This window comes from Protopterus annectens, chromosome 8.part0 (assembly GCF_019279795.1).
Source record: "Protopterus annectens isolate FY-2018-M chromosome 8.part0, PAN1.0, whole genome shotgun sequence".
In the NCBI taxonomy this organism is placed as follows: Eukaryota; Metazoa; Chordata; order Ceratodontiformes; family Protopteridae; genus Protopterus; species Protopterus annectens.
Window position 1 is genome coordinate 919,745,462 of NC_056741.1, and position 27,480 is coordinate 919,772,941.

Here is a 27,480-nt window from a genome sequence, read left to right on the forward strand (position 1 = left end):
ACTAACAAAAACAAAATTGCCTGATTACCATATACGGACCTATCAGTAACTCTAATGAAGCTCTTTTCCTAACTGTCTGGTCTCCAGATTATAACTGTCTTGATCCAACTGCATCTTTTTCTGCATTTTATAATGTACTTATACCAGTACAAATCTGGACTCTTCACATTGCTTCGTAGAAGACTTAAAGGAAATTTTTGGGCTAAAACCCAAAATTATGGAGTTGTTGGAAACAAGAGAATAGGGTTGGCAGGACTGGAAGAAAGATCTAAGTAATACAAGCAATCTCAAACCCTTTCATAAAATGAACCAGACTGCAAGAGGTAGAACTAATTTAGAATAATGCATTACTAAAGAAATCTACTGTCTTTCTTTTCATGACCAGCCAAAGAAATTCTGTTTGATAATCAAAATGCTTAAGTTGAATAAGGTGTTCCCAAAAGCAGCCTCTGACAGTAAATTTGGCACTCTTACAGCTATCAGTTAATTTCTGCTCTCCCCTACCCCTTTGCAGCCTTTAACATCATTTAAGTCACTTCCCTTCAAACCCATAAGCATACCCTTCTCTGATGTCCAACATAAAAATTAAAAAAACTGCTAGCAAAAAAAGAGATGGTCATAAACAACACTTTCATATGCTGTATTCACAGTTCCTTCAAGCTTGAAGTTGCATGTTATGTGACCCCCTTAACCTGTATATTCAACCTTAGATTACAACTAAAACTGTACTCCAAAGTTTCAAACATGTCTTAATTATTCCACTGTCCAAAGTACCATCAACATGTGCAACTAGTCATTACCGGATTGCAATTATTTCTCTCTAGCCAAAACCATACAGAAAGCAATCTACATTCAGGTTTTTAATATATCCAGAAAAACAACTTGCTCTCAAACAAGCTACCATACCTCTTAAGTGTACCTCATTACGAGGAACGTACCTCATTTGGGGGTCTTAAAAAGTTCATGTTCCTCAAAGTTCCTCAGTGTTCCACATTGAAAGACTTTGTCACACATTCAGTGTTAGGAATTTTTTAAAGTGAAATCCATGGTAAATAGAAATTAATCATATCACTTCATTAAAAGATCTTCTTTATAAGTAAAACCAGCATATTTTAACCATCCTATGGCCTTCCTAGTTGAAGTTGTTAGTAAGCCATTAGTATATGTTCCACATTTTGCCCATTTGTTCCACATTATGAGGGTTAGTGTTCCTCATTTTGGAGATGGAAGGTTGAGAGCTATGCAAGCTACACGAGTTTAGGCCGAAATACTGTACTGTCATAGCAACTTTACAGACTGATGATATGCTGATGAACATGAAAGAAAGTTCACTTACTGGAGAGGTATTTCTAAATTTAAAGCACACCTTTGAGAAGTTGCCCATCCATTTATGGGGGTTTCGTTGGGCCCCCAACCCTCTGTTGCTGACATCAGCCATTTCCATTAATGTAGTTGTTCTACTCCATGAGACCATGGACGCCTGCTGAATCTTTTGGCTAGTGTGTCTACCATCTTAAGAGGCAGAAGACATGAGGATGTATGGAAAACGATAAAAGACCTCCATTGCATTTTCCTTTGCTATATTGTTAAATGCTTTTAATTTTTTTATCATAAACAATAGAATTTTGTTTGTTCTGTAGTGCATGTGATATGCTAGCTCAGATCTTTGTGTTGTGTGCTAGTTTTTTGGGGGAGCTCTTTACTTTTTCTTGAAACAGTATGCTCAAATATGAGAAATTCAGACACAGTTTTGAAATGTGGTTTTCCTGATCCAAAGTCATGAAAGAGAGAAGACGGACAAATGCTTAAAAATGTTTGCCTGTCCTGTATGAAATAGTGATGCTGCCAAGTCATTGCAAGGAACTTTAATTACACAAACATGATGAAATTAAGTGCTTTCATTCGGTTTACTACAGGACTTTGTCAGAATAATTAAAACCATTGCCCTGTTTTATAAATACCTTAACCAGTTCCATTAACAGACTAATAATTTAATTAATAAAATCAAAATTTCATTTCAAAACAGATTTAAAGACACAATACCTATGTACCAATAATAGCAATGTATTTACATAATAAAAGGAGTCAGAAATACTTTACAAAAAACATAGTATAGAAGCTTGTATAAAAACAAATAATGATGATAAATATAAAAACATCACAAGAAGTTCATAAATATTCCTTAAAGTTATATTCACAACTTCCCTGATCTTAACCGCAGAAAACTATTGATCGAAACCTTATCATTAATACCAGGGTGCTGGGAAACATTCAGTTTAAGTTGCCACACAAGCTCCCTTTTTTCTAAAAATACCTCCCAGTCACTACGTCTAACATCTTGTGGAACCTTTCCCCAACACAAAAAAATAAAAAAATTTTGAAATCTCCACATTCTGTACTATGTTTGTAAAGGGCATTTCTAACATCATTCCTCTTTATAGCATACACATGCTCATAATTTCTTTGCTCAATGCCCTTTTGATTTTTCCAACATAGAACGCATCACATGTCAGGCATTCTGCCAGATAAATCACTTCCACAGTGTTGCATGTAAATCGACCATTGCAACTCAACACCCTGGGATTGGAGGCAACTGAGATGTTGGTGTCCTGGTAAATCAACATTGCGGATACACACCCCATGCTTAGACATCCTAGCGTTACTATCAAATCTGTTACTATTCCTTTCAAATGTATTACTCAGAAACATTTTGATATTTTTAGGAAAGGGCTCACTTTTATTCTTAATTCATCTTTTGATTTAGTGGATACTTTACTTGAATTAAAATAATTTACCAAGAAATTGAATTTGAATTATTTTTTTTTAAATGAAGTGAATACGCATTGTGTGGATATTAAGCAAAATAGTACGTTCGATCTCCCTCATTATGGCATTCAAAAGAATGTGTGAAAAACAAGTTGTGGAATTAAATTCTGAACAAATAAGACACAAAAGATAGTATAATTTAACTTATAAGCAGAAACACAACAGAGACCTTAGAATTATGAAACTGGACAGAGAGGGTGGGGTAGTTTTAATGAATTATATTGACTACTCTACTCTACTAGGATGCATTTGTATTTGAAAAATGATTCTTATTTCAAATTAAGTTCCCAAAATGAAATTAATTTGGCCTATAGTAAAATTGATAGAATATTGTATGATTTTTATATTAATGTGGCTATTTTGGAATCGCTGATGATTTATTTGGAGGTTATGAAGCCCCTTGTCCCCTAAATATTTGGTATTACTAAGGTACACAAAGACTTGGTATGACCCCCCCCCCCCATTAAGACCTATATCAGCATCAGGGTGGTCAAAAACGGAACTGTTAGCTGAATTTAAATCCCTTAAAACATTTTTTGATGATAAAAAGCATGTGCTAAAGAATTCTTGGCATTGCTTGAGTGGGCTTGCTGAGATAAAATGTGAGGAAAGTGATGTCCCTTCTGTTCATCTGTTGCAGTATTCTTTACATGAGGGAGCTCCCTGTCCAGGTGACCCGACAGTGTATATATCACGTTATCGAAATTTTACTACATCGAATCAATAAAGGTCTAACTTTATTGATCAAAGTAATAAAATTTTGAATAACGTAAAAAAAATAAATCACTACAAAAAAAAAAACTAACTAGCGTAGGCAGGGGAGCAAGTCCCCCACACCAACCTACTTAAATATACCATCTCCAAGAACGCACTACATTGAGATAAACGGAAATCTCCCCCTTACGGAGATTTCCGTTTACCTGCGTGATGTTCTGGACTTTCGACATTGCCGTGCCGACAATATCGTATTCAATATTGTCGGCTTACGACAACGTGAACTAGTCCCGACCTGGCATTGGCCAGTATATCAAAGTCTTTTACTACTGAAAGGTACTTCTCACATAGGCAGCTATTGAACATTGGCCATAAAAGAGATGTACTCATGCAGTATCCTCAGAACTTCTTTGCTGCCAATCAGGTTGCCAGTCCCGGATGTTGCTGTGCTGCCGGAATTAAGTATTTCTTCTAAATGATAAGTGCCCTGTTGCAGAACCTTTTTATGTCTCTTGCTGCTAAATTCATTCTTCATTAAGCTAATGTCATCTGAGAAAGGGAAGTGTGATTGTGGAAGACAGATTCCACACAAAGATAGTCACTGCCAATGTCTTTTTTGTGTTGGACCCAACCACGACCATAAGAACTGTCCCACCTGCCAGTCGTTTGTCCCCAAGACTCTTTGGAGCAGGCTTTCCTCTCTCACAATTTATTTAGAGAACCAGCTGTTAAAAATCCTTGCCAAAAGCCTGATGAAGGGTTCCTTCAGCCCAGTGATCAAGCCGTCCATGAAGCGGAAGGCCAAAAGGCCTAGACCCAAAGCTTCAGCTGCACCTTTCCCCACGGACGTCTCTTCCAAGGCACATGGTAACCTGGAGACGCACTCTGCTCCGGATCCTCAGGCCAAGCCAGTTTTGTAGGCCACCAGGACAACAGCACATCCAGAGAGGCTTCACAGGTCTGGTACAGATGTCCAGGAGGAACCTAGTTTCATTCTGTCAGAAGGCCCTAGGGGAGTCGCTAAAATCTTTGAGAGTGAAGAAGTAGATTCAGACATACTGGAATGCAGACCTATGTCTGAACCCCTAACATTACATCAGGTGGACGTGCCTGCTAAGAAAAAACAAAAAAAGAAACATCACCCCCATGACCCCCCCCCCCCCCCAGAAAGAGTGACAATATTTTACCCTAGGATTATTCAAGGCCTTCATGTCTTTGAGACCTACTGCTGGGTCTGACACACCTTCCTTATCCTGGCCTATCTGTCCTCAAAAAAGGGTCCAACAACAACCTGAATCAGAGGAAGAACTTTCCTTTGAGGACAATGGTGACTCCTTGGCCTACTTGTCACAAATCCCCTTACGATTAGACTCTGCCTCCCCTGAGGAAGAATCTAATGGAACAGACTTCACTTTAGAAGCAATCTCCTTTGGAGAAACCCTTAGAAAAATGAGAGACCACTTGGGACAGCTCTCAAATGTCCAATGTTCATAAGAGGTACTACGACCTACTCCAGGTGGAACCCCCCCCCCCCAGTCCTTCTGCTATTCCCACCGGTTATCCCTGCTTTTTTGGATGCCTTTCCCTCCATGTCCCAACATCCAGACTCACAGCCTCTGGCTACTAAGAAGCCGGACAGATACTATAAAGTTCCTCAAGACTGCAACTTCCACTTTAAGGCCCCTATTGCTGACCCCTCAATCATTTCTGTGGCCTCAGACAAAGCTTCTGGTCCTTTGCTTCCACCGCTCTCCTTTCCCAGACAAAAACAGCAGACAACTGGAGAGGTTGGGGGAAAAGTGTACTCTTTAGCTACCCTAGCCATTAGGGCTTTGAATTATCAAACCCATATGACCAAGTATTCCCTGGAGCTAATGTCACAACTGACATGCCTGACTCAGAAAAGAAGGTTTTGGCCTCTTCCCTGATTGCTGCTTCCTCACAGATAGCCCGTCACTCAATTTTCAGCTAAGATGCTGTGGTAGTTTCTTCTAGGGAGAAGGTTTGTACAGTTAAGTCTTCAACCCCTCCTTGAGGACATCAAGGTGCGAAGCTCATGGATGCTCCCCTTGACAATTCCACATTATTTGGTTAGGCCTAATGTATGTTTTTCAAATCTCTGCAAGATAAGAGTAAAGAATAAAAAGAACTCAGACACATCCTGGTCTCACCTGTCCCTAGGTTCCACAGGAACTACCCCTCCAAGAAGGTATTTGTCAGGAACTACCCCTCCAAGAAGGTATTTGTCTGCAGGCAAACCTGGCACTCCCAGTCTAAGCCCTCCAAGGTGAGCAAGAAAGTGCACTACTACTCGGCTCCCTCCTCCACCCTTCTGCACAAGCAGCCTTTTCCTGACAGAACAGGTTCTTCCTGACTCTTCAGGGCTTCCCCGCTCTACCCCTTTTTTCCTGCACCTCTCCCTATCCCTTTCAGCCTGGAAAACCATCACACAAGATGCCTGGGTCTTGTACATCATAAAAACATGTGTACTTCATGGCATGGCATGGCATGCAGTTCCTCCCTTCAAGGGGTATCCCACAGCCACCTGCAGATCTCCTCTTCCCACAGGTACTGGCAGACCTGCTGGAACAGGGAACCATTCAGCCAGTGCCTACACACCAAAGAGGAACAGGTTTCTACTCTGGCATGTTCCTAGTACCCAGAAGGGAAGGCCCCTGGAGACCCATCCTAGATTTCTCCTTCCTTAACACTTTCCTGAAAGTACCCTTCTCCAAAATGGTAACCCCTCAGACCTTGTTTCCTTTGATCCTCCCACAGACATATCTGGCATAGACAGCAAAGACACCTACCTGTACATTCCCATTCATCCCAAATTCAGGAAATTTCTTTGTTTCTCTGTGGCATTCTGGTACTTTCAGTTCTCCGCCTTGCCTTTTGTTTTTTGTACAGCCCCAAGAGTTTTCACAAAATGCTTAACCCCAGTAGTCGCATATTGCAGACTGCAACAACATGTTCCAGGCAAGTACTCCAGAGGATCTGCAAAGGAACCTCAACTCAGACATTGCCATCCTACAACAATTAGATTCACAATCAACTTCAAAAAATCTGCCCTCACCCCATCTCAAGACCATGTCTTTCTGGGGTACAGATTCCAAACAGGCAGAATGATAGTATGTGTTCCACCTCAAAAGGCCCAAGAGCTCTGCCAGACATTCTCAGACGACCTCGCCCTGCAACTTTTGTCAGCAAAACAACTTCTCAGGATCCTTGGACTGATGCCTTCCACCATTTGTATCCTGCCTCTGGCAAAGCTTCACATGAGAAAGTTTAAGTGGTTCCTGAAGTCGGTGTTGACACAATATTTATGCCCTATAGAATTCCAAGTTCTGCTCCTGCCATGCTGGAAGAAGGAGCTGTTATGGTGGATACAACAAATGTCTCTCAATCGGGGACTTCCTATCCACCCCTTGGCCCCAACCTAAGACCTCTACACAGATGCTTCAGATACAGGGTGGGGGGGATCGTGTTTGGTCCCAGTATGGTAGAAAGGCAGTGGTCTCCCTGTCAGGTAAAAGATCACATAAATGTAAAAGAAATGAAGGCTCTGATTCTAGCCCTTCAGTACTTTCAGACCCTTCTCAACCCAGCTCGCTTGAGGAGCTTCACAGACAACATGACTGTTCTCTGGTAAGTGAACAAGTTGGGGAGACCAAATCATACCTCCTCTGCAGACTAGTTTTACAGGTTTGGGAACTAAACCTCCAACTTCAAATTTCTCTGCAGATGGTTTATAGTCCCTCCAAATAGAACTCTGTGGCTGACACCCTGAGCAGATCCACAACAGGCCATAAATGGATGCTTCACAGGGATATGTTTCTGGACGTAGTCCAACAATGGGGTATATCTCAGATAGACTTGTTTGCCTCCCCCATGAATAGACAACTTCCAGAATTTTGTGCCAGGGAACCTCACCCCCTGGCATGAAAAGTGGGCACCCTATGAATATCCTGAAAGGGGAAGTTTCTGTTTGCATTCCTTTGCATTCCCTCCCTTCCCATTCATTCCAAATGTCCCATTTTAGATTCAGCAGGACAAACCAAAAATCCTGTTGGTGACTCCCTTTTGGCCAAGACAGGCATTGGTTTCCCCTTCTCCTGCACCTAGCCATTGGCAGTCATCACAAGTTACCTCATAGAGTGGACCTGCTCACACAACACAAAGGGCTCCCTCATCCACCCACACTTGGCAACTGTACAGCTGACTATGGGTGATAGAGCCCTGATACCTTTTAGACACCTGTTCTCTGAGGACGTGCTTCAAGTACTGCAGGAGGCCAGGAAACCCAATACCAGGAAATCTTACCTCTGCAAATGGAAAATATTTTCAATATGGTGTCTTTCTCGTAACCGAGACCCACTAACTGTAGATCTCCCTTTGGTTCTTTCATACCTATGTGAGTTGCTCAATAATGGCTTAGCTTATTCATCTGTAAAAGCACATATGTCAGCCATTTCTGCATGTCTGCCTCTTTTTCCCACCTTTAACTTCTAGATTTCAGGCCAAACAGTTTCTCAAAGGCATTCTCCACATTAGACTTCCCAGGAGGCCTTTACCCCCACCCTGGGACCTAAACTTTGTGCTAGAGAAGCTGACCCTCACTCTCTTTGAGCTAACCTCCTCTAGCTCCTTAAAACACTGCACCTGGAAAACTGTCTTGCTGCAAGCCTTAACCTCTGCCAGGAGGGTCTCTGAGCTCCAGGCCCTGATGAAATCTCTACCCTTCCTGATTTTCCACAAAGACAGGGTCTCCCTTCGCACCAACCCCACATTTATGTCCAAAGTGGTTAATGATTTGTCTTTAAAACAGGCTATCCACCTGCCAACCTTTTTCCTTTCTCCCCATAACACTAGTGAGAAGATTTGTACATACTTGGTGTGCACAGACAACTCTGGTTTTACCAGCACAAAACTAAACCTATTGGGAAATCAGACCAACTGTTTGTCTCTTTCCATCCCAGTCTGTGGGATTGTGTCCAAGCAAACCGTTTCTAACTGGATCTCAAAAAACATTTCCTTCTGCTGTACCTACCATGGCAAAACCCTTCCCTACTCAGTCAATGCTCACTCCACCAGGGCTGTGGCCTCCTCTGGTGCCTTTCCCAGAGGCCTAGATACCAATTTCATCTTAGAGGCAGTTACCTGGACCACTGTCCACACCTTTGCCAAATATTGCAAGCTGATTCAATCTCCAGATGTAAGGCTGGGTTTGCCAGAGCCATTCTGCATGGCATCCTGGAAAATATTTCAGCTAACTCCACCTCATCTCTGCATGAACTTTGGTACTCTCCCTCATGTAAATAATACTACAACAGATGAATATAAGAACATAGAATAGTTGTGTAAGAACTTACCATAACGGTAGATGTGCTTCTCTTCTCTGATCACCCCATGATTCTTGGATGTCTTGACATCCTGTTTCTTGGACTCTCTCTCCTCCTGGGGCTTCAATTCTGAGGATGGTGTGTGTGTCCGATAGCTGCCTACGTGAGACGTACCACGCACCTTTCAGTAGTAAAAGACTGTGGTATACTAGCTGATGTCTGGTCGCCTGGGCAGGCAACTCCCTTATGTAAAGAATCCTGCAACAGAGAAGAGGAGGACATCTATCATTATGGTAAGTTCTTGCACAACTATTCTTTATTTTGATAACTATTAATGTCAAGGACTTATTTCTAGTTATAAGCAGGGTTTGGATTGGCTCCGTGAGGCTTTATGTACTGGGACATGAATTGAACAGACTAAGGTTCAGTTCTTGGTTAGTCTAATGGAGATTGTTCTATGTAACAACTTTTTTTTATTTTGAGCGCGATTAATTACTACAAGCAAATAAGGGGTGTGGCTATGGTTTCAGCAGCAGCACCCTTTTTATGGTTTTGGGAAATGAATTGTGTATTCAAATGTGGATTTTATGAAAATGTAGTTGCTTATTATAAATTTGTAGATGATTTATTTATTATTTGGAAAGGATATATTGATTAAAAGAATTTTTAATTATTTAGGCAGTACAGTAGAGGTTTTAAAGTTTACCATGAATTTTGATGATAGTAAGATTAACCTTTTGGATTTTACTTTATTTAAGGATGTATCGAAATTAATGTTTTCTTTTAATATTTAAAGGAAAGAGACATGGTGTAATAGTTACTTAGATTTTAGCAGTGCCCACCCCTTTTTCAAAAATGCAATTTGGATAAAAGACAATTGGTTCAATTGTCTTAAATGGTCTCTGATGCTGTCAGATTCACTGTGTGAGTTATAAGGTTGAGGGAGATGTTCCTGGATAGGGAATAACTAGTGGAACTGATTGATGAAATTATAAGTCAGGTGGTGAAGGAAAGGCAAGAGCAGTTCAGACCCATTTTAAGTGATGGTTGCTCAGAGGTTGGAAATGGTAAAAAGGATAGTAGACCTGATTTGACTCTGGTGATGGATTTGGTATATGGTGGTATGAATGTTAAAGGACATTATAAGAAAGAACTGGGATGGTGTTTTGGGGTATTGTGGATTCATTAGTAAGTTTGGGGACCATCCTAAGTTTATATATAAGGGAGGAATGACTTTAAAAATATATTTAAAAGGAATTGTAATAGATTTGATGGTAAGGCTACCATGTTCAAGGGTGGGGCATGTCCGCAATGTTGATTTATTTATAAGGGCACCACTATCTCAGTTGCTTCCTACCACAGGGTGTTGAATGTGAATTGTTTTACATGCAACACTGTGGGGTGCTTTATTTGGCACAATGCCTGACATGTGATGTGTTCTATGTTGGAAAAACCGAAAGGGCATTGAGGCAAAGAATTTGAGCATGTATATGCTATAAAGAAGAAAGATGCTAGACATGCCCATTACAAACATAATAGAGAATGTAAAGGTTAAAAAAAAAACATTTATTTATTTATTTTTTTGTTGGAAAGGGTTCCACAGGATGTTAGAGGTGATGACTGGGGGGTATTTTTAGAAAAAAGGGAGTTTTTATGACAACTTAAATTAAACAATACCTAGCACTCTGGTGTTAATGATAAGGTTTTCATCAATAGTATTTTGTGGTTAAAAGATCAGGGAAGTTGTGAATATAATTTAAGTAATTTTTATGCGCTTCTTGTGTTTTTGTATATTGTCATATTTATTTTTATACAGCTTTTTATGCAACTTCTTAAACAATATGATATTGTTTGTAAGGCATTTTTGACTCCTTTTATTAAGTAAATACAGTGTTGTTATTGGTACGTAGGTGTTGCACTTTTAAATCTGCTTTGAAATTAAATCTGATGTAATTAAATAAATTATTAGTCTGTTAATGTGATTGGTTAGGGTATTTATAAAATAAGGCAGTGTGCAGTGGTTTTAATTCTGATGACGTTCTGTAGTAAAATGAACAAAAGCAACTAATAATTGTATGATTTTTATGTAAGCAAAGCTCCTTGCAATGACTTGGCATAATTTTTTGTTTTATAAGTGTTTTATTTTTATGCTGTTGCAGAGTAGAGTTTTTTGGTTCTTTGTAATAGTGCCTTTGCAGTGATTAGTATAAGGGGCACAGCTATCCAAATGGGTGCTGCAGGAATATCTCCATTATGTAAAGTACTAATTTTGGACAGATGTCCATTTGTGGTTACCTGTTTTCAGTTGTAATTTATAATAAAGCATTCACTACTTGTTAAGAGGTAGAGGTTTTCATTCCTTGCTGTTCAGCACTCCATCCTGCAAACGCAGAGTGGACAGATAGTATGTACTTACTTTTTTACACCAAGATGAAGATTTATTTATTGTGATCAAAACAGATCTGTCCATGTATTTTTATTAGTTTTGAACTTAGAAAAACTCTAGTAATGCAGTTTGATTTATTTCATCTCAGAAAGAAAACTGGGAGCAAAGTGAGAAAATCTGCAGGGGGAAGTTGGAGAGCTTTCTTTGCCCTTGGTAAATCCACATCAGTTGCCCGTAGAAAGAGTACAGTAGGGGATGTCTTCAGCATCACAGAGCGAAATTCAGGTAAGGGCTATTATAATTCATTGGTCAAAAACTATTTTAACAAAGTTGTAAAGAAAGCAGAAATGTATTTACTTTCTGTGAGGTAGTATTCCACTGTGTTCCTTACTGTATGAACAAACATATAGAAGTGGTCCAGACGTTGTTGTGGTAGTGGGAGGTCTTTCTGCTCATCAGTGAGAGTGGTAAGCATTAAAGCAGCCTATCTGTCGCAAGCGGAGTGGTTTCCAGCTCTGAAATTAACCTTATTAGCCGTTTCGGGCTGATTTCTATCCTTTCAACTTTCTGAGTTAAAAACTCATGTTTGCACGGGTTTGTGCTTGTTTTAGTTCGGCGGATCCTGTTTCAGCATCCTGCAGATTACTACAGCACCAGAAATGAGAAGGCAAGACTTTTTGCTGATTCTAAGTACCTTTTTGGCTTTCTCTTAACTGTATTTGCTTATCGCACTTTAAAAAGCCGTTTTTACTGTGGTTCTGTCATTTCTGCTGCATTTTACTGTTAAATTGTTTTACTGTGTGTGCACTTGATTTATCTGCTTAAAGTTAAAAATTTAAACTGCATTTAGTACTGCAGGTTTCACACAAGTGTGACAGCCTTTTCTGAGCATGTTTGCTGTTTAAATTGCTTTTTGCTGCTTAATTTCGTAAAAAAACAACCCCCCCCCCCCAAAAAAAAATACTGTCTGTACTGCACATTTCCCAACCGTTCCTATAGTAGAATAGTCCGGATCCCAGATCTGTTGGTTTCAGGACTTTAGTCTGTGTTTCTGAGTGGTCCAGACCTTGTTATGGTAGTGAGAGGTCTTTCTGCTTATCAGTGATAATGGTAAGCATTAAAACAGCCTATCTGTCACAAGAGGAGTGGTTTCCGTCTCTGAAATTAACCTTATTGGCCTGATATCTATCCCTTTCAACTTTCTCTGTTAAAAACCTGTGTTTGTGTGGGTTTGCACCAGTTTGTGCAATGCGCAGCACCGCTTAGCTAGGTTTAAACTATTCCTGGTGCCATAAAGTCTGCTCTTCAGTTTTTCCCTTAGTACTAGACAGATTCTTAGTTTTAGCACTTGAATCTGCTTCTTCGTGCTCAGCACCATTTCAGAACTGTTGTAAGCACTAAAGCTACAAATTACTACAGCACTCACCCTTCCTCATTACCTAGTGGATAACAGTTTTTTGTACTTATCTTCCTCAGCTGCTTAGAGGAAAACAACTCTAGTACTTACTTCCATCACTGTCTAGAGGAAAATAGTGATACCCAGGCATGTCCAAGGGACGGCTCCCGATGTTCTCTTACCCAGGTATGTCCAAGGGACAGCTCCCGATGTTCTCTCCTGTCTACCTGAAGAATCTGGGCATCTTGGGGCAATGTAGCAATTGATTCATGTACACTGACAGCCCTCTCCTCCTACCACCCAACACTACAACCTGTGTGAGATGCATTTATCTAGCCAAACTGGAGGCAAAGCTCTCTCAAACCAAGACTGAACTTGTCAGTCAAGAGGAGAAGGTAAGTAATTGCACCACATCACACTCATCACATAGTCCCACTAAACTTTCACCACCAAAACCCACACATAGAAACACAAAATCATTCGCGGAGGCTCTCAATAATAATCTGCCAAAGTAACAGAGATCTCCAAAGCAGAAATGCAAGCCACCTCCACCCCTTAACAGAACCCATTTGACACATAGCCCACAGACTCCATGTGCCACTCAACCACACGCCCATAAGGCAAAACAACTTACCCAACACATTAGTCGTAGGTGACTTTATAGTCAGACACACTGATGTTCCACTCACCAGATTAAACAAGGAGAAGGTTATTGTTAGCTGCCTGTCGGGTTCCAGGATCCGCCACATAACCCACGCGCTCAGGTCACTCCACAACAAGTACAAATATGACTCTGTCATTGTCCATGTTGGTGTGAATGACCTGAGACGTACCTCCCTGGACTACATGAAAAGTGACATGGAAGAACTCTCCGATCTTGTAGTCCAGGCAGGTATGACCCTAGCCCTGAGTACCATCCTACCTTCACCCAGAATGATACCGCAGTACAAGGACAAAATGTTTGACTCCAACAATTGGCTAAGCTTCTGGTGTCATTCTATGGGATCCAGTATCTGTCTGCTTGGGACGACATGGTCAACAGGCCACAATGCTTTCCAGAGATGGCCTGCACCTGTCGCCCCTGGGATTCCGGGAATACTGGCTAAGGCTGTTGCTGCCCCTGTAGTGCCATTTTTAGGCAAGGTTCAAATGACAAACCCACCATCGTAACAGGTACAGGCAAGCAAAAACTAAGGGTAATGCTACTCAGCGCTAGAAGTCTAAATCTCATAATGCACTCACTCGAGGCACTCCTTAAAATGGAGAACATCGATGTCTGTGCAGTGACTGAAACCTGGTTCAAGGCTCCAGAGAGCTCCCCTGAATTACCAGGCTATAACTCATACCATACCATTCGGCCATCTAATCTGGACCGGAACACCAAAGGTGGAGGTGTGTCCATATCCATTAAGGATATCCACACCTCCAGGCTAGTTGTCCAACATAATGCATTTGAAATTATCCAAGTGCAACTAACTCTGGGCAAAACTACAACCCAAATTGTAGCTTGCTACAGATCCCCCACCATGCCCCAGGATTCCCACTCCTCTTTCCTTGTTATACTGGAAAATATTAGGGTTCAACCAAACACCCTAATAATGGGCAATTTCAACTACCCCACCATTAACTGGGAAAACTACTCATCTACCAACTCCTTCACTCAACGCTTTCTAGAATTCATTAACTCCAATGCCCTGGATCAGCTTATCCACACCCCCACCAGGGGAAACAATATCCTAGACTTAGTCATTACCAACGTGAGTGACCGGTGTTCCACACCTGAAGTCAGCTCCTCATTGGTCAGATCTGACCATAAGCTAATCACCATAGATATCTACATCCTGCCCCCACCCCCCATTAAGGAAACAAGTGTAAAAAAATTTTTTAGAGCCAACTTCATGCTTCTTAAGACAGAAGTGGCGAACTTCACGACACCCGCACATGAACAGTACAATTATGACTGCTGAATCCTACACAAATGCATTCTATAAGCACTTACACGAGTGCATGGCTCGTGCTATCCCTAACAGAACCAAGACTCTATCCTCCAGAAAATGGAAGCCAATCTGGTGGTTCCCTGCTATAAACAAACTCTGTAATAGAAGGAAGAAACTGCTGCAAAAGAGAGTAAAATCCCATGGGTGGAGGAGCTCCCTGGTCAGCCTCAGTAAGAAGCTGAGATCCCTCATAAAATCCTCCAAAGCTAGCTACGAAAACAAAATTGCCACTGATTCTAAGGTCAAGCACAAAGCATTTTATAGCTATGTCAAGAATCTCAATGGTAACACCCAGATCTGTTTTGAGTTGCAGAACAATGGCATGAAAATTACAAAATCAACTCATATCACCAACATCCTGGCTGATAGGTTCATTGCTGACTTTACCCCCCCCCCCTCACCCCCTAAAGGGACCATATCTATACCGGAAGAATGCAGTGCCCCTGCAATCACAACTGCGCAGATAAAAACTGCACCCTCCAAAGCCAAGAACACAGCATCCATGGGACCGGACAACATCACAGGCTGCATTCTACACGAACTTCAGAACGTACTGGCTCCCCACATAAGCACCATGTCCAGTCATAGCCTCACGTCAGGCTTTGTACCCACTGAATTGGCACACAGCAACAGTTAAACCACTCCACAAAGGGGGGAGCCACGATGGGCCCCGGGAACTGTCACCCTATTATCCTGACAAGCCTGGTCTGCAAGGCCATAGAACGTGTCATCATGGAACTCGTAAACAAAGACATTTTATCCTCCAAACTCTGGACCCTACCCAGTTCGGGTTTGTGAAAGGCAGATCATGCCTCCTGAACCTGATCGACTTTGAAATAGTCACCAAAGCCGTAGACGAGGGTAAGGCAGTTCACACAGCCTATCTTGACCTCACCAAGGCTTTCGATACCATCCCCCCATTCTGGAATTATAGATACTTACTAAACTGGGTATAAATCCATACGTCACAAGATGGGTTGCCAACTGGCTCACTGACAGAACCCACACTGTAAAAGTTGCAGACTCCACATCTGACTTCAAACCAGTGAAAAGTTGAGTAGCACAGGGTTCAGTCCTGGGACCTCTCCTGTTTGGTATCTACTTCTCTGAAGTACAGGCTAACACAGAGGCCTTCTGGCTGATGAAGTTCGAAGATGACTGCAAATTAGGTGCCATAGTCGAGTCCCCAAACGACATGGACATCCTACAGAAGGGCCTCACTGAGACAGATGCCTGGTGTCAGAGCCATGGCCTCAAGCTTAACGCCAAAAAGTGCATCGACATCCCCTTTGGTAAAAACTCTGTACCCATGAACTACTACATAGGTGGCAGTCCACTTAATACCGAAGGTATGATAAGAGATCTTGGGACTCAGGTGGACAGTATACCTCACAAGACATCTGCAACAGCTGGAAAGGCCACTGAAGTACCTCACAAAGAGGATTACAGGACTCTAAACAGATGTCCTATGCTGACCGTCTCAAAAAACTCCAGCTTTACTCTGTAGCATATCGCCTACTCTGAGGTGATCTCTGCCTAACATACAAAGCTATGTTAAACCCAGAGCTGTTGGACATGCTACACCTAAAGAAATCCCTCCGAGATGCACGCTCTAGGGACCTAAACCTTATCACTACAATAAATAGAACATGCTGGAGGGATAGATTCCTGTCCCAGAGACTTCCCATACTCTGAAACAAGCTACCTGTCTATGTCAAGCAGAGTTCCTCATTAGCACTCTTCAAGAAGAATCTTGATGAGTGGATGGGAAATAGGAAATTCACCCCGGGGATCACTTTTGTGGCTCTGCTCGACAGGGGCACAGGAAAATGACTTTCTTGGATGGTGAAAGCCAGGGAACCTTGTTGGCTAGGCTTACATAGGCCATTGGGCCGATAGCCTAGTACCTACCTATGAACTTATGTTCTGTTATGTGTGTGTTTTCTATATGTATGTAAGTTTAGTTGTATACTGCAAGATTGTATGTCTGATCTATGGTATATTGTATAGATCCATAGTGTATTATATAGTGATTGTTACCTTTTTTTTTTTTTTTTGGGGAACATTTCTTCATGGGCTGCCACTGAAAAGTGGTTTCCAAGCCACTCACCCTATCTTAGTAAACAAATTAAAATAAAATAAATCTGTACTATTTATGATCCCTGTTAGTAGATTATTACTGTGTCTTCTAGAAATGATTTTATCATCAGATTGCACTGTGTATTATATGCTGGTGCCATGAGATCCTTGAGAGGACCAGTTTTAAGACGGCTAGATTCAAAATGAATTTTACATGAATGATTCCTTCAGAGAAGTTCAAAACATTGTAGACTTACATCACAATCTTTGATTCCTGAACTTTGTGCTTTTTCCATCTATCTGGTGCCCTTTCGCAGTGTGATTTGTTATAAAGCTTTTGAGAAATTATCAAATTCTTCCAGTTTGCTAAAGCTTCTTTAGTTTAGAATGCTTATGTGAGTATTAATCGTTAGGTGTTTATTGGTTTATTGGTGGTTACAATAAACAAAGTGGTTTGGTCTTGTATTTTCTCTATATATCATCTACATTGGCACAGGTTATACTGTTTCACAAAAGATTCACCATGTAGTTTATTACTATTTATTTATTCTGCCCCCCCCCCATCTCCATTCATCATTAGTTCAGAAGTGTTTTATTTCTTATATTTATAAGCATATTCTTTTGGCACATCATTACAGGAAATATCTCTTTTGGAGTGATGCCACTGGATCCATATCACTTCTTCAGTGCCATGTTGGTATTGTTCCTTGTTTATCACACTACTTTATCATCTTACTGCCTATGCATTTTCATTTTTCTGTCATTTGTGAGCTGTCATATAGGCTGGTGCATTTTGCTGTATATTTTTTTTGTGAAAGGCTGTGTTGGAAATGCCCTGTATTTTAGCTGTATGCCACAATTTTGTAAGATGACTTATTTGTAAGTACCATAGTTTGTAGGCTTTTAGACATGTTTTGACACTTTCTTTTTCCAGTGCTGCTTTCTGTGGCAAAATTAACACCATTTACTCCCAAAACATGTACCACCTAGTGCTGTTAGTCGTAAATTACTCCATGGCATTAATGTGTTATTGCAAATAGTGGCAGATGCGTTCCTTGTAAGACTAAGAAATTACATGCCACTAGTTCTTGGGTCCCCTTCAGAAGATCGACTTTTCAAAAAGTTGAACTTCTGATGGTCGAGACCATATGATTGAATTTCAAAAAAGTCGAAGTTTTTGTATGGAGATCGTGGTACAGTGAGGATCAGGGAATTTACACTTTTTCCCAATGTAGTGTGATCTTGAAATTGGTATATATAATATGCAGGGGGTGGGGGACATGGGAGTGTTTCCTCTCTGCAAAAGTGTAGATTTTTATTGTTTGTCTCATGCGACTTTCGGAAAGTTGATCATATGGTCTTGACCATATGAAGTCTGAGTAGTCAATGCTGTTACAGATCGTAGTTTATATATACATACTAGATGTTTTTTTTTTGTCATAGTCAGTGTTGCGATACTAAGTTTTGGGTCTTTCTGCCATGCATAAGCCCTGGATGGTTTGAATACCAGAGTCTTTCAACCTCCCCTAGCTGGAGGATGTCCACTGCAGACTGACATCTGGATGTTGGGGTATAAAAAAGGTGTCAGCCAACACCATTTTCTGTTTTTTTCTTGCCATGTAATCAGGTACTCCACCACGCCATCCTTAGCATTCTTCAGTCTGTTGGTCAGCTTGAATTACCAGAGATTTAAGAAGCTTCCGGTAAGTACCCCATTGAAGACTTTTTTTCTGTTTTCCTTATGAATGATGTCTGTTCTTGTATGATACAGTTAATAATTGCCTTTCTTGCCAAAAGCAGATTCCCCATGACAATTTCCATTTGCATTGTCTATTTGCTTAGGCCCACAGTATGACATTTCTGTTTGCAAGTTCTGTGCTAGGTTCAGTTCCAAAACAATTAGACTTAGGACTGAATGCTTTCCACTATATATGGAATCTTCTACGGTATGATGATGTCAAAGCAGATGAGGTGCCTTTTCAGCCTCCCTCCTGGTTCAACACTTACTATGCTGGAGTCCTCTGGCATTACCCTTCTGGAGGTTGCCACAGTTCAAGCCCACACCTGACAGTCTGACATCAGACTGAGCATCAGCTGGGTGCATAGCAGGCCATGGCTTCTGACTTCGAAGTACTGGTGACCTAGTATGAGGGTGGTATCCCTTTGGTTATTATAAGGGGGTTGTCCCCGGGAACCGTATTGAGATTGCAGCCATCTGCCAACAAGAGACTTTCACATCTCAAAAATCTAGGCACCCAAACCCAAGAGGTCTTCAGGTTTGCCCCAGCCTTTGCTATCTCAGCCCCTTGCTTCATCAGTCCAGGTCTCTTCACACTATCTTATTCAGCTGGCCCAGGACTTCATAGATTTCATGTGAACTAGACAACCTTCCCTGTGAAAAGATTCTGTGCTAATGATGTACCCTGGGAAAAGCAAAAGGGACACTTCCCTCACAGAGATTCTGATTCCTCTAAATCAGAGGATGAGGAGGAACTAACCTATACAGAGCACTTTCCCCTTCAGACTTATGAAGACACTGATTCAGATGACACCCTATCCTTAGCTGTGCTTCTTGAAAATTTATCTATTGGTGACAGACTTCGTAAGACAAAGGAAGCCTTCACCTGGGAGTCTCCAGAATTCTCTAAAGCTCAAACTCATTGCAGCAAGCTTCTGACCCTTCCCACACTTGGGTCCTTTGGTGGTCCCTGCAGTACATGTACTCTTAGATGATGTGTTCAAAGACATATTGCATACTGATTCCCGCTGTTCGCAGGAAGCCTGACCACTTCTACAGGTGCAGGAGTTTCACAAGCACCTTTCTAAAAACCTAGTGGTGGATTCAGCAATGGTGACTATGGATTTCCTTATCAAATGATACGAAAAGCACACTGCTGGACAGATGTAAGGAAATTTGTACTCATTCCACATGCTCAAATATTGTGTTTAATTGCAAGGACAAATCAAAATCAAGGCAGAGGGGATCCAAGATAAGAGTCTTCAAAGGGACATCCAAGACTTGTGCAGTGTCGCCTTCAAGGTATCCAGATACTTGCTCAAACATGGCCATGATGCTTTAGATACATCATGCAGGGAGGTTAACAGAAGGTCAGTCACTTGGAGACGCTACTGGATGAGGACTCTGGCTCTTTCAAAAAACTGAACAACTTTATGCCCCCTTAGGACAGTTCTTTTTTGGAACTCCTGCTGAAGAGGTGTTTCACAAACTGGATATGAAAGGAAAACAGATGAAATCTATTAAAGGATTTTGCATTTCTCCCACTCCCAGGTAAAGTAGGCATTACCCATCTAAGTCTTGGCCCTTTCCACCTAAACATGAAGAAAATAGATTGAGGAAAAGGTCCAGACTACATAGAAAGTACAAATTAAGCAGCATTCCAGTGCTAGGGGATTTAATGACACCAGCTCACACAGGGAGCAGCTGTAACTGTTACCAGAACCTTCTTCTGTCAAATCCCACCCCAACCCAAGGCAGCCCACTCTGCCTACCAGAAAGGCCAGCCTCCTCCTCTTCCTACCGTCATTGGGAGGACATAAATCAAGACAAATGAATGTTAAAAGATTATAAGGGCTATGCTATCAGATGTTGGGAAAAACTCCATCTCTGGGTATGTCCTTTTCCTCAGAAATGCAAGAAAAAATTCTGCCACCCATTCTAAAAGAACTACTACTGCAAAGATGCATTCAAATACTGACCACAAAAGAAGGCAAAGGAATGTACTCCTGCCTTTTTCTTGTCACCAGGAAAGAAGGTACCTGGAGGGATATTCTAAATCTATCAAGGCTAAACAAGTTTCTACTGGTTCTAAAATTCTGGATGCTAACCCTTCAAAGGTTACTGCCCTTTATTTTCCCAGAGGCATAGATGGTGACTTTAGATCTGAAAGATGCCTACCTGCATGTTCCTGTAGTCAAAAACACAGGAAATACTTAGTTTTCGGGCAGTGGGGTTGCATTATTATTTCGCTTAAATGTTGCTCGCAGAGTTTTCACGAACTCTCTGGCACCAGTCATTGTCTTTTGCAGGACACAAGGAGTCCATATCTATCCTTACCCGGATGACTGACTGATTCAGGCAGTGCCTCTCCTAGAACTTCAGACAGCTACACAAATCACCATGGATTGCTTAAAGAAGGTGGGTCTAACCCTTAACTTCCAGAAGTCACATCTCCACCCCAGCACCAGAACTGCAAGAGAATTTCTAAGGGCCATGGGCTACATGACTTCTTGCATTATGATTCCCTTGGCAAAGCTACATATGAAGAATTTATGGTGGTTACTAAAAAGCACTTGAGCTTAGCATCTACAGCCCCTAGAAACCATACTCTTTTTGCTCCCGAAATAAGGATATCCTATGGTGGGAGGATGGTATTCACAACAACCCCCCCAGGCACACTTCCTCTTGCAGAGCTGGCACAAAATCTGACAACAGACCGTTCCAACAGGGCAAGGGACCCCATCTAGGACACTTTAGATTCTAGGGGATTTGGGACAGTCAGCAAGCAAAGCTAGAAATCAAAATGAAGAAAATGATGGTGATCATCATGGCTATGAAAGACAGACGGTCTCCAGGAGCTATTCAAATATAAACTGACAATACAACAGTCATCTGGTACATAAAAAAGCAGGGAGGAATGCATTAATTCTCCCTGTACAGACTGACTATAGATCTCTAACTGGTTGCCCAGTAACTCAGTGCAACACCTATAGCATCTTGCATCCCTGGTCAGGATAGCCTGCTGGCGGACTGCATGAGCTAAACTCTCCTAGACCTTAATGAGCAGAAGTTAAAAAAGGAAATTTTTCTAGATATCTCACACCACTGGGGAGTACCAGATAAAGATATTTTTGCCTCAGCAGAAAGCAGGCAGCTAAGCAAATTCTACTTGGTAGCCCAGAAGACAGGGTCATGGACACCTTCTTCAAGTGGGCACTCCTTTTCCTATTTATCTTTCCACTGAAACCCTTCATCCCCTGGGGTACTTGTAAAGCTGGATTCAGACAGACTTGAATGATTCTAATTACTCCCTTCTGGCCCAGGTAACATCAGTTCTCCCTTCACCTGCATCTCAGTTTTGGGGGGGGGGGGGTCTCTAAACACTACCACCTGTCATGGACCTTCTGACCCAGAACAAAGGGCGCTGTTATGCATCTGAGGACTCTCAAATTAGCAGCATGGAAGATTGGAGCTCAAATCCATCCACTCTGTCTTACTCCCAAGATGTTTTATCCATTCTGAAAGAGGCTAGAAAAACAAATATTAGAAAGTCATCTTTACCAAAATGGAAGAGGTTTTCTATCTGGTGCCAATCCATGGTATTTTCCTTCCCAAGCAAATCTAAAGCAGATCCTTGAATGGCTCTCTTACTTCAAAGGGGTCTTTCTTATTCAGACATCAAGGTTCATGCTTTTGCCATCTCAGCCTGCCTCCATATCCCCCCACCTATTTATTCCGATCCTCACATGAAACAATTTCTGAAGGGGATAATACACCTCAGATCACCCAGAAGGGAACCTGTCCCCCTGCAACCTGAATTTTGTGCTAGAAAAACTTACTCTACCACCCTTTGGTCTGGCAGCCTCAGCCCCGGTAAAACCATTCACATAGAAAACAACCCTGCTTTTGGTACTCACTTCAGCCAGAAGTGTTTCTGAATTTCAGGCCCTTATGTGCAAAGAGCCATTCCTAGTTTTCCACACTGATGGAGTCACCCTGAAAACAAATCCCTCCTTTATGTCGAAGGTGGTCTAAGAAATTTCTTTAAACCAAGCCATTCACCTCCCTGTGTTCTTTCCAAACCCTCCAAACAAGGGGGAGAGAAATATTATACTGTGTGAGTGTACACAGGCAATTAAGATTTTACCTCAAAATGACCAACTTCCCAAACACATTAGACCAGTTTTGGGTAGCCTGTGCAGATGGTAAACTACTTGCTAAACAATTTCAGGATTGATTGCAAACTGCATCTCCTTCTGTTACTTTCAACATGGTAAATAGCTTTGTGGTAAGGCTAGAGCTCATTCTACCAATTATAAAGCCACCACTACTGCATTTTTAAAAGGGGTGCCCATGCAGGCCATTTCCAGAGGCTGACTTATGGTCCTCTGTTCACACCTTCACTAAGCATTACCACTTTGGGTCCATCTCGAGGGTAACATCCAGGTGCATGTCTGCCATCCTGCAGAGCCTGCTGTCCCCAAGTGACATTCCTGATCATCCACATACATAGAAGCTCTGGGAGTCTTCCTAAAAATTAGTACTGCATCATGGACTATGATGAACATAGTACAATTGTCTTTCCACCACTTACCATAGTTGTAGATGTTTAAGTAGGTCAGTGTTACAGTACCCTTTTCCCCCTACCTTCATTTGTGTTTCCGCCACTTAACATAATTATAGATGTTTAAGTAGGTCAGTGTTACAGTACCCTTTTCCCCTACCTCCGTTTTGTCTCTCACCCCCTCTCTATACCTTGGGTTGGGGCAGGACCTCTCATCCTATTCATTATCCCCGCCCCCCTTCATTTCCTTTCCTGTGTCAAAGTTAGGAAGGTTGTGCTCCACCTCAGGACCATCATACTCCTCAATCTAGCCAAAAAAAACCTGAAGATGGTGTCATATGACTCGCTTTTTATACCTTGACGTCCAGAGATTGTATTTAGTCTGAATAGGGGCTTCTGCATGGCAGGAAAATCGAAGAATTAGTACTGCAACATTGATCTACTTGAACATCTACAATTATGGTAAGTGGAGAGACAACTGTACTGAGTTTCTTGGTAATCTAGCTTTGCTACTCATGTGCCATCCAACACATCCACTAGTATTCTTTCCTTCTGTTGACACTGTATGTATCAATTTTGATTTTATTGCTTGATTACAATTTGCATGTAGTTAATAAGGTTTTTTGATGACTTATTTTTTTGAGCGTCCCACTACCCAAATATTTTATATCTAGGGTGGAGGAGGAATATGTTCTTCATAGTAAATGATTAATGATGAAGTCAACAAACTTCTCTCATACTGGTGTATATGCACAGAACCCCCAAGTCTCTTTCATTTTGAAATATTCTCTTTCCCCAAAGCTTGTATGCCTTTAGCAATAGCCAGCTAGTTAACATACATAAACAGGTTTTGGTTTCATGAAGAATTAAGAACTGTAGTTTATTTCTGTTTTTCTTTATATTATTTATAGTACTTGGGATCTTAATGTTATAACTTTCACTGTCACTATATCTTGAGTTACTAAAGAACAGTGTAATATTATTTGTTCATCATACTGATCACTACTGCAGTAGCCTTTGCTGTGTGGGTTATATCCTGTCAGGTATATAACAGGCAGCCAGGTTCCAATGCTTCAGGGTACCTTCCACGCACCCAAACCACCATTCAGCTCAAGATGAGCTGACAAAAAGACAGTTTTGGGCGTCAAGCCCTTCATAGCTTTCCTGCTGCTGAAGAGTATTTTTTTTCTGATGCTTTTGATGATCTCAACTTGTGCTGTTCCTTTGCTGGACAGGTAAGTTCCCTTTGGGGAAAAAACATTCCACATTAAATTTTTTCTTTAGCAACTTTTTTGTGTTCAGGAATGTTATTTTAAACGTAGGAATTTTTACCGGCTTTTGCTGCTTGCGTTTCCCCAGGAAAGGGGCAGCATTTTTGGCATGACCATTAAAGAAACTGTCAGTCCTGTAGTCTGTCTTTTTCCAGCCCCAAAAATAAAAATTTAAGCACAGCCTTTGCCACCACATTTGGCAAGCAGTTTGCCTCAGCCACAGCTGGGTGACTCTGCTGCCATCATTTGTTGTACCTCAGACTAGTCATAACCTGAATCCCTCTGGAGTAGCTTCTTTGCAGCTTTTGGGGTCCTGTCAGTGGGCAAGCCACTGTTATCAGTCCTGTAAGAGTGAACAGGAAAGGCCTCCCTGTTTTGTCAGTGTGTTGCAATCATCCCTGGTGAAGCTATTGCTGTCATTAATAACAACTCTGTTGACCCCCATTATTCCTGACAAAAAGAAACAGAAAACTAAACATGTATCTCCTCCTCAAATTTCTTTGGACAAGAGTAGTTTATTGGGTCTGTCTCAGGGTTTAATTTTGGCTATTGATACTTCTGATAACGTAGTTTCTGGTAAAAGAAAGAGAGGGATACCTATTTTCCTAAAGAGATTCAAGATTCCGAATCTGGACTGGAATATGAAGGGGAGGTGGGCAGATGCAGGGTTTTCTCCTTAGATTTCTGATTCAGACCGAGAAGAGCTCAGTTTCTGATTCTCCCTGTGGGAGGTTCTCTTTCTGTGAGACTATTTCCAGAATGTGCCAGTGTTTTCAGGGGAGAACACTGAGATCTGATGTTGTCTTTTTCATCCGTTCCTCAAATGTTGGGGTCTTGGATCCATCCTTGACCAATTCACAGACTTTAGGCTGTGTAGCTCGAGCTGATCCCCATACTTATAATCCCGTAACTACTCCTGAGTTACCTCAGATCTCATTTGCCACTTCATTGATAAGATGTGGTCACTGTTAGCACGAGTGATTTGATAGATTTTATTGAGGTGTTTCCACAGTATTCCTCTATTTTTCGCTAGTTTTCTGCATTCTAGCCTTTCCTTTATATATGGGTCTACCTGATTTGGTCGACAGCTCATATGATCGAAACTCATTTGGTCGACAGCTCATTTGGCTGACAAAAAGTATTCAAGGCAAAAATCTGGGATTTGCCCCCCTCCCCACTGTTGTGCGACTGTGGTGTTGTTATATATAGTTGGGGAGGTGTGGGGGGCACAGCCCCCCACCTAGAATGTTTGTCGACCAAATGAGCTGTCGACCAAATGAGTGTCAGTCATATGAGTTGTCGACCAAATGAAGTAGATCCATATATATATATATATATATATATATATATATATATATATATATAAAATGTGTGTGTGAGCGTACACATACATATGTTTACTATCAAAATGTTGAACGTCAGTAGGTGAAATGGGATGGTGGAATGCATGGTTCCCAGTTTCTGTAACGCCGGTCTGAAAATGTTTGAATCCAGCTTAGAGAATGCTGCATTCGCTCATATGAGGTTTGACGTTTTGATTGGAGAGCATACTACAGTGGGGATCGGGAAATTTACCCTTTTCCTCATTGTAGTGCGATCTCTGAGTTTGTATATATAATATGTAGGGGGTGTGGGGGGTGCAGGGTGGCTTGCCCCCTTGCAAAACGCAAGTAAAACATCACCAGAAGTAACCTGGTAATGCCAATAATATCAAATTGTGAATTATTGGTATTACCTCTGTCGTCATTTTGATAAAATAACTTTATTTCTGACATTTATTTTCCTCTAAGTGAATACATGAACTGTGGTTCTTGATTTTGATAGTAAACCTACATATGCATGCGCGCACACCCACAGACACATATATATTATATATATATATGTATGTATGTATGTGATAAATATATATATATATATATATATATATATATATATATATATATATATATATATATATACTGAAATTTTCTAAGAGTTTTAGTGTTAATGCTTGGGTCTTAAGCTCTTGCTCTTCTTGATTACCATGAGGTACATCTTTATTACCATTTCTGGTATTTCTCCTTGCTGTTTTTCTAGTTACCCTTGTGATATTCCTTAATTACCATTGTTGGTATTTTTTTCAAGATCTTCTCGCCACCTTCTTCCTTTTTAGATATCAGTACTTGTTATTTGTATTGTAGTTTTGACTAGTGTTAAGATGTCTGAGAAACCTACTGGTTTCAAAACGTGCTTCTCTTGTGGGAATAAGATCCCAAATTCAGATAGCCATTCATTGTGTGTACTGCTTAGGTCCAGGACATCTTGAAGTTTCTTGTAACATTTGGGGCTAGTTTCAATAATGAAAGAAAGAATAGGCTTATATTAAAAGGTCTACTTCCATTTTCTGCTTCTTCAAACTCTGGAACACTCTCTTCCTCTATGAATACAGCTGAGAGAGCTAAAGAATCAGAGAAGTGTTCCTCTGACTCCTCTCTTCCCTCAACTTCTTTAGGCTCAGCTCTGCCAGAGAAGATATCTAAGTTGTCGGCTCTGACTGTGTTGAAGAGCTCAACTCCAGTGAAAACTAAATCAAAATCTTCGGATCAGTCTTCCCATTCTGATCCGATCAGGTCCAAATCTAATTCTCCAAGGTTTTCTCCTGAACCAGTGTCTTCTAGTCTTCATTCACCTTTCCTGCAAGACATGCTTTGAAGAGCTTCCTGTCCATCTTCTGCCTAATCTTCCCTCAAGTCATCCAGGAGCTTATCAGAATGGGGATGTAAACAGGATGATGAGGAAATTTCTCAGATCCCAGATTCAGTTGGTTATGTAACTGACTCATTCTCCCACCAGACGCATTTACTTCTCAGCCCCAGGCTTTATTTCCTACTCCACTCCATCCTGTAGTTTTGGAACTTTTGGACCCGAGCATGTCTGTGTCTAATACAAAGACATGTCCGTCTTCAACTCCAACACTTTCTCTGACCGAGACTCGTCTGACCTTGTAGGCTCCAGAAGGATCTCAGGGTTATAGCTTTGGCATTGGTCCAGTGGACTGGGATTGACTCTGATGGTTTTGGAGCTGTCCTTTTTTCTCAGAACCTCTGTGCTGGACATCTCTGCATCAATGTCTGTCTTAAGGACAGAACCGGTGGGATCAGGATTTGTCCCACACATGCTTCTTCAGA

At 41.3% G+C, this 27,480-nt stretch overlaps 1 protein-coding gene across 1 annotated transcript in view; it reads left to right on the plus strand.

Moving 5' to 3' along the window:
- The window catches only part of ARHGAP33 (Rho GTPase activating protein 33), a gene marked incomplete in the record, with an annotated part of 3,206,105 nt that overhangs the window by 2,720,644 nt on the left and 457,981 nt on the right, over window positions 1-27,480 (plus strand). The window contains 1 exon segment of the mRNA XM_044080442.1: window positions 11,417-11,553. Within this exon segment, the coding sequence (XP_043936377.1) occupies window positions 11,417-11,553 (137 nt within the window).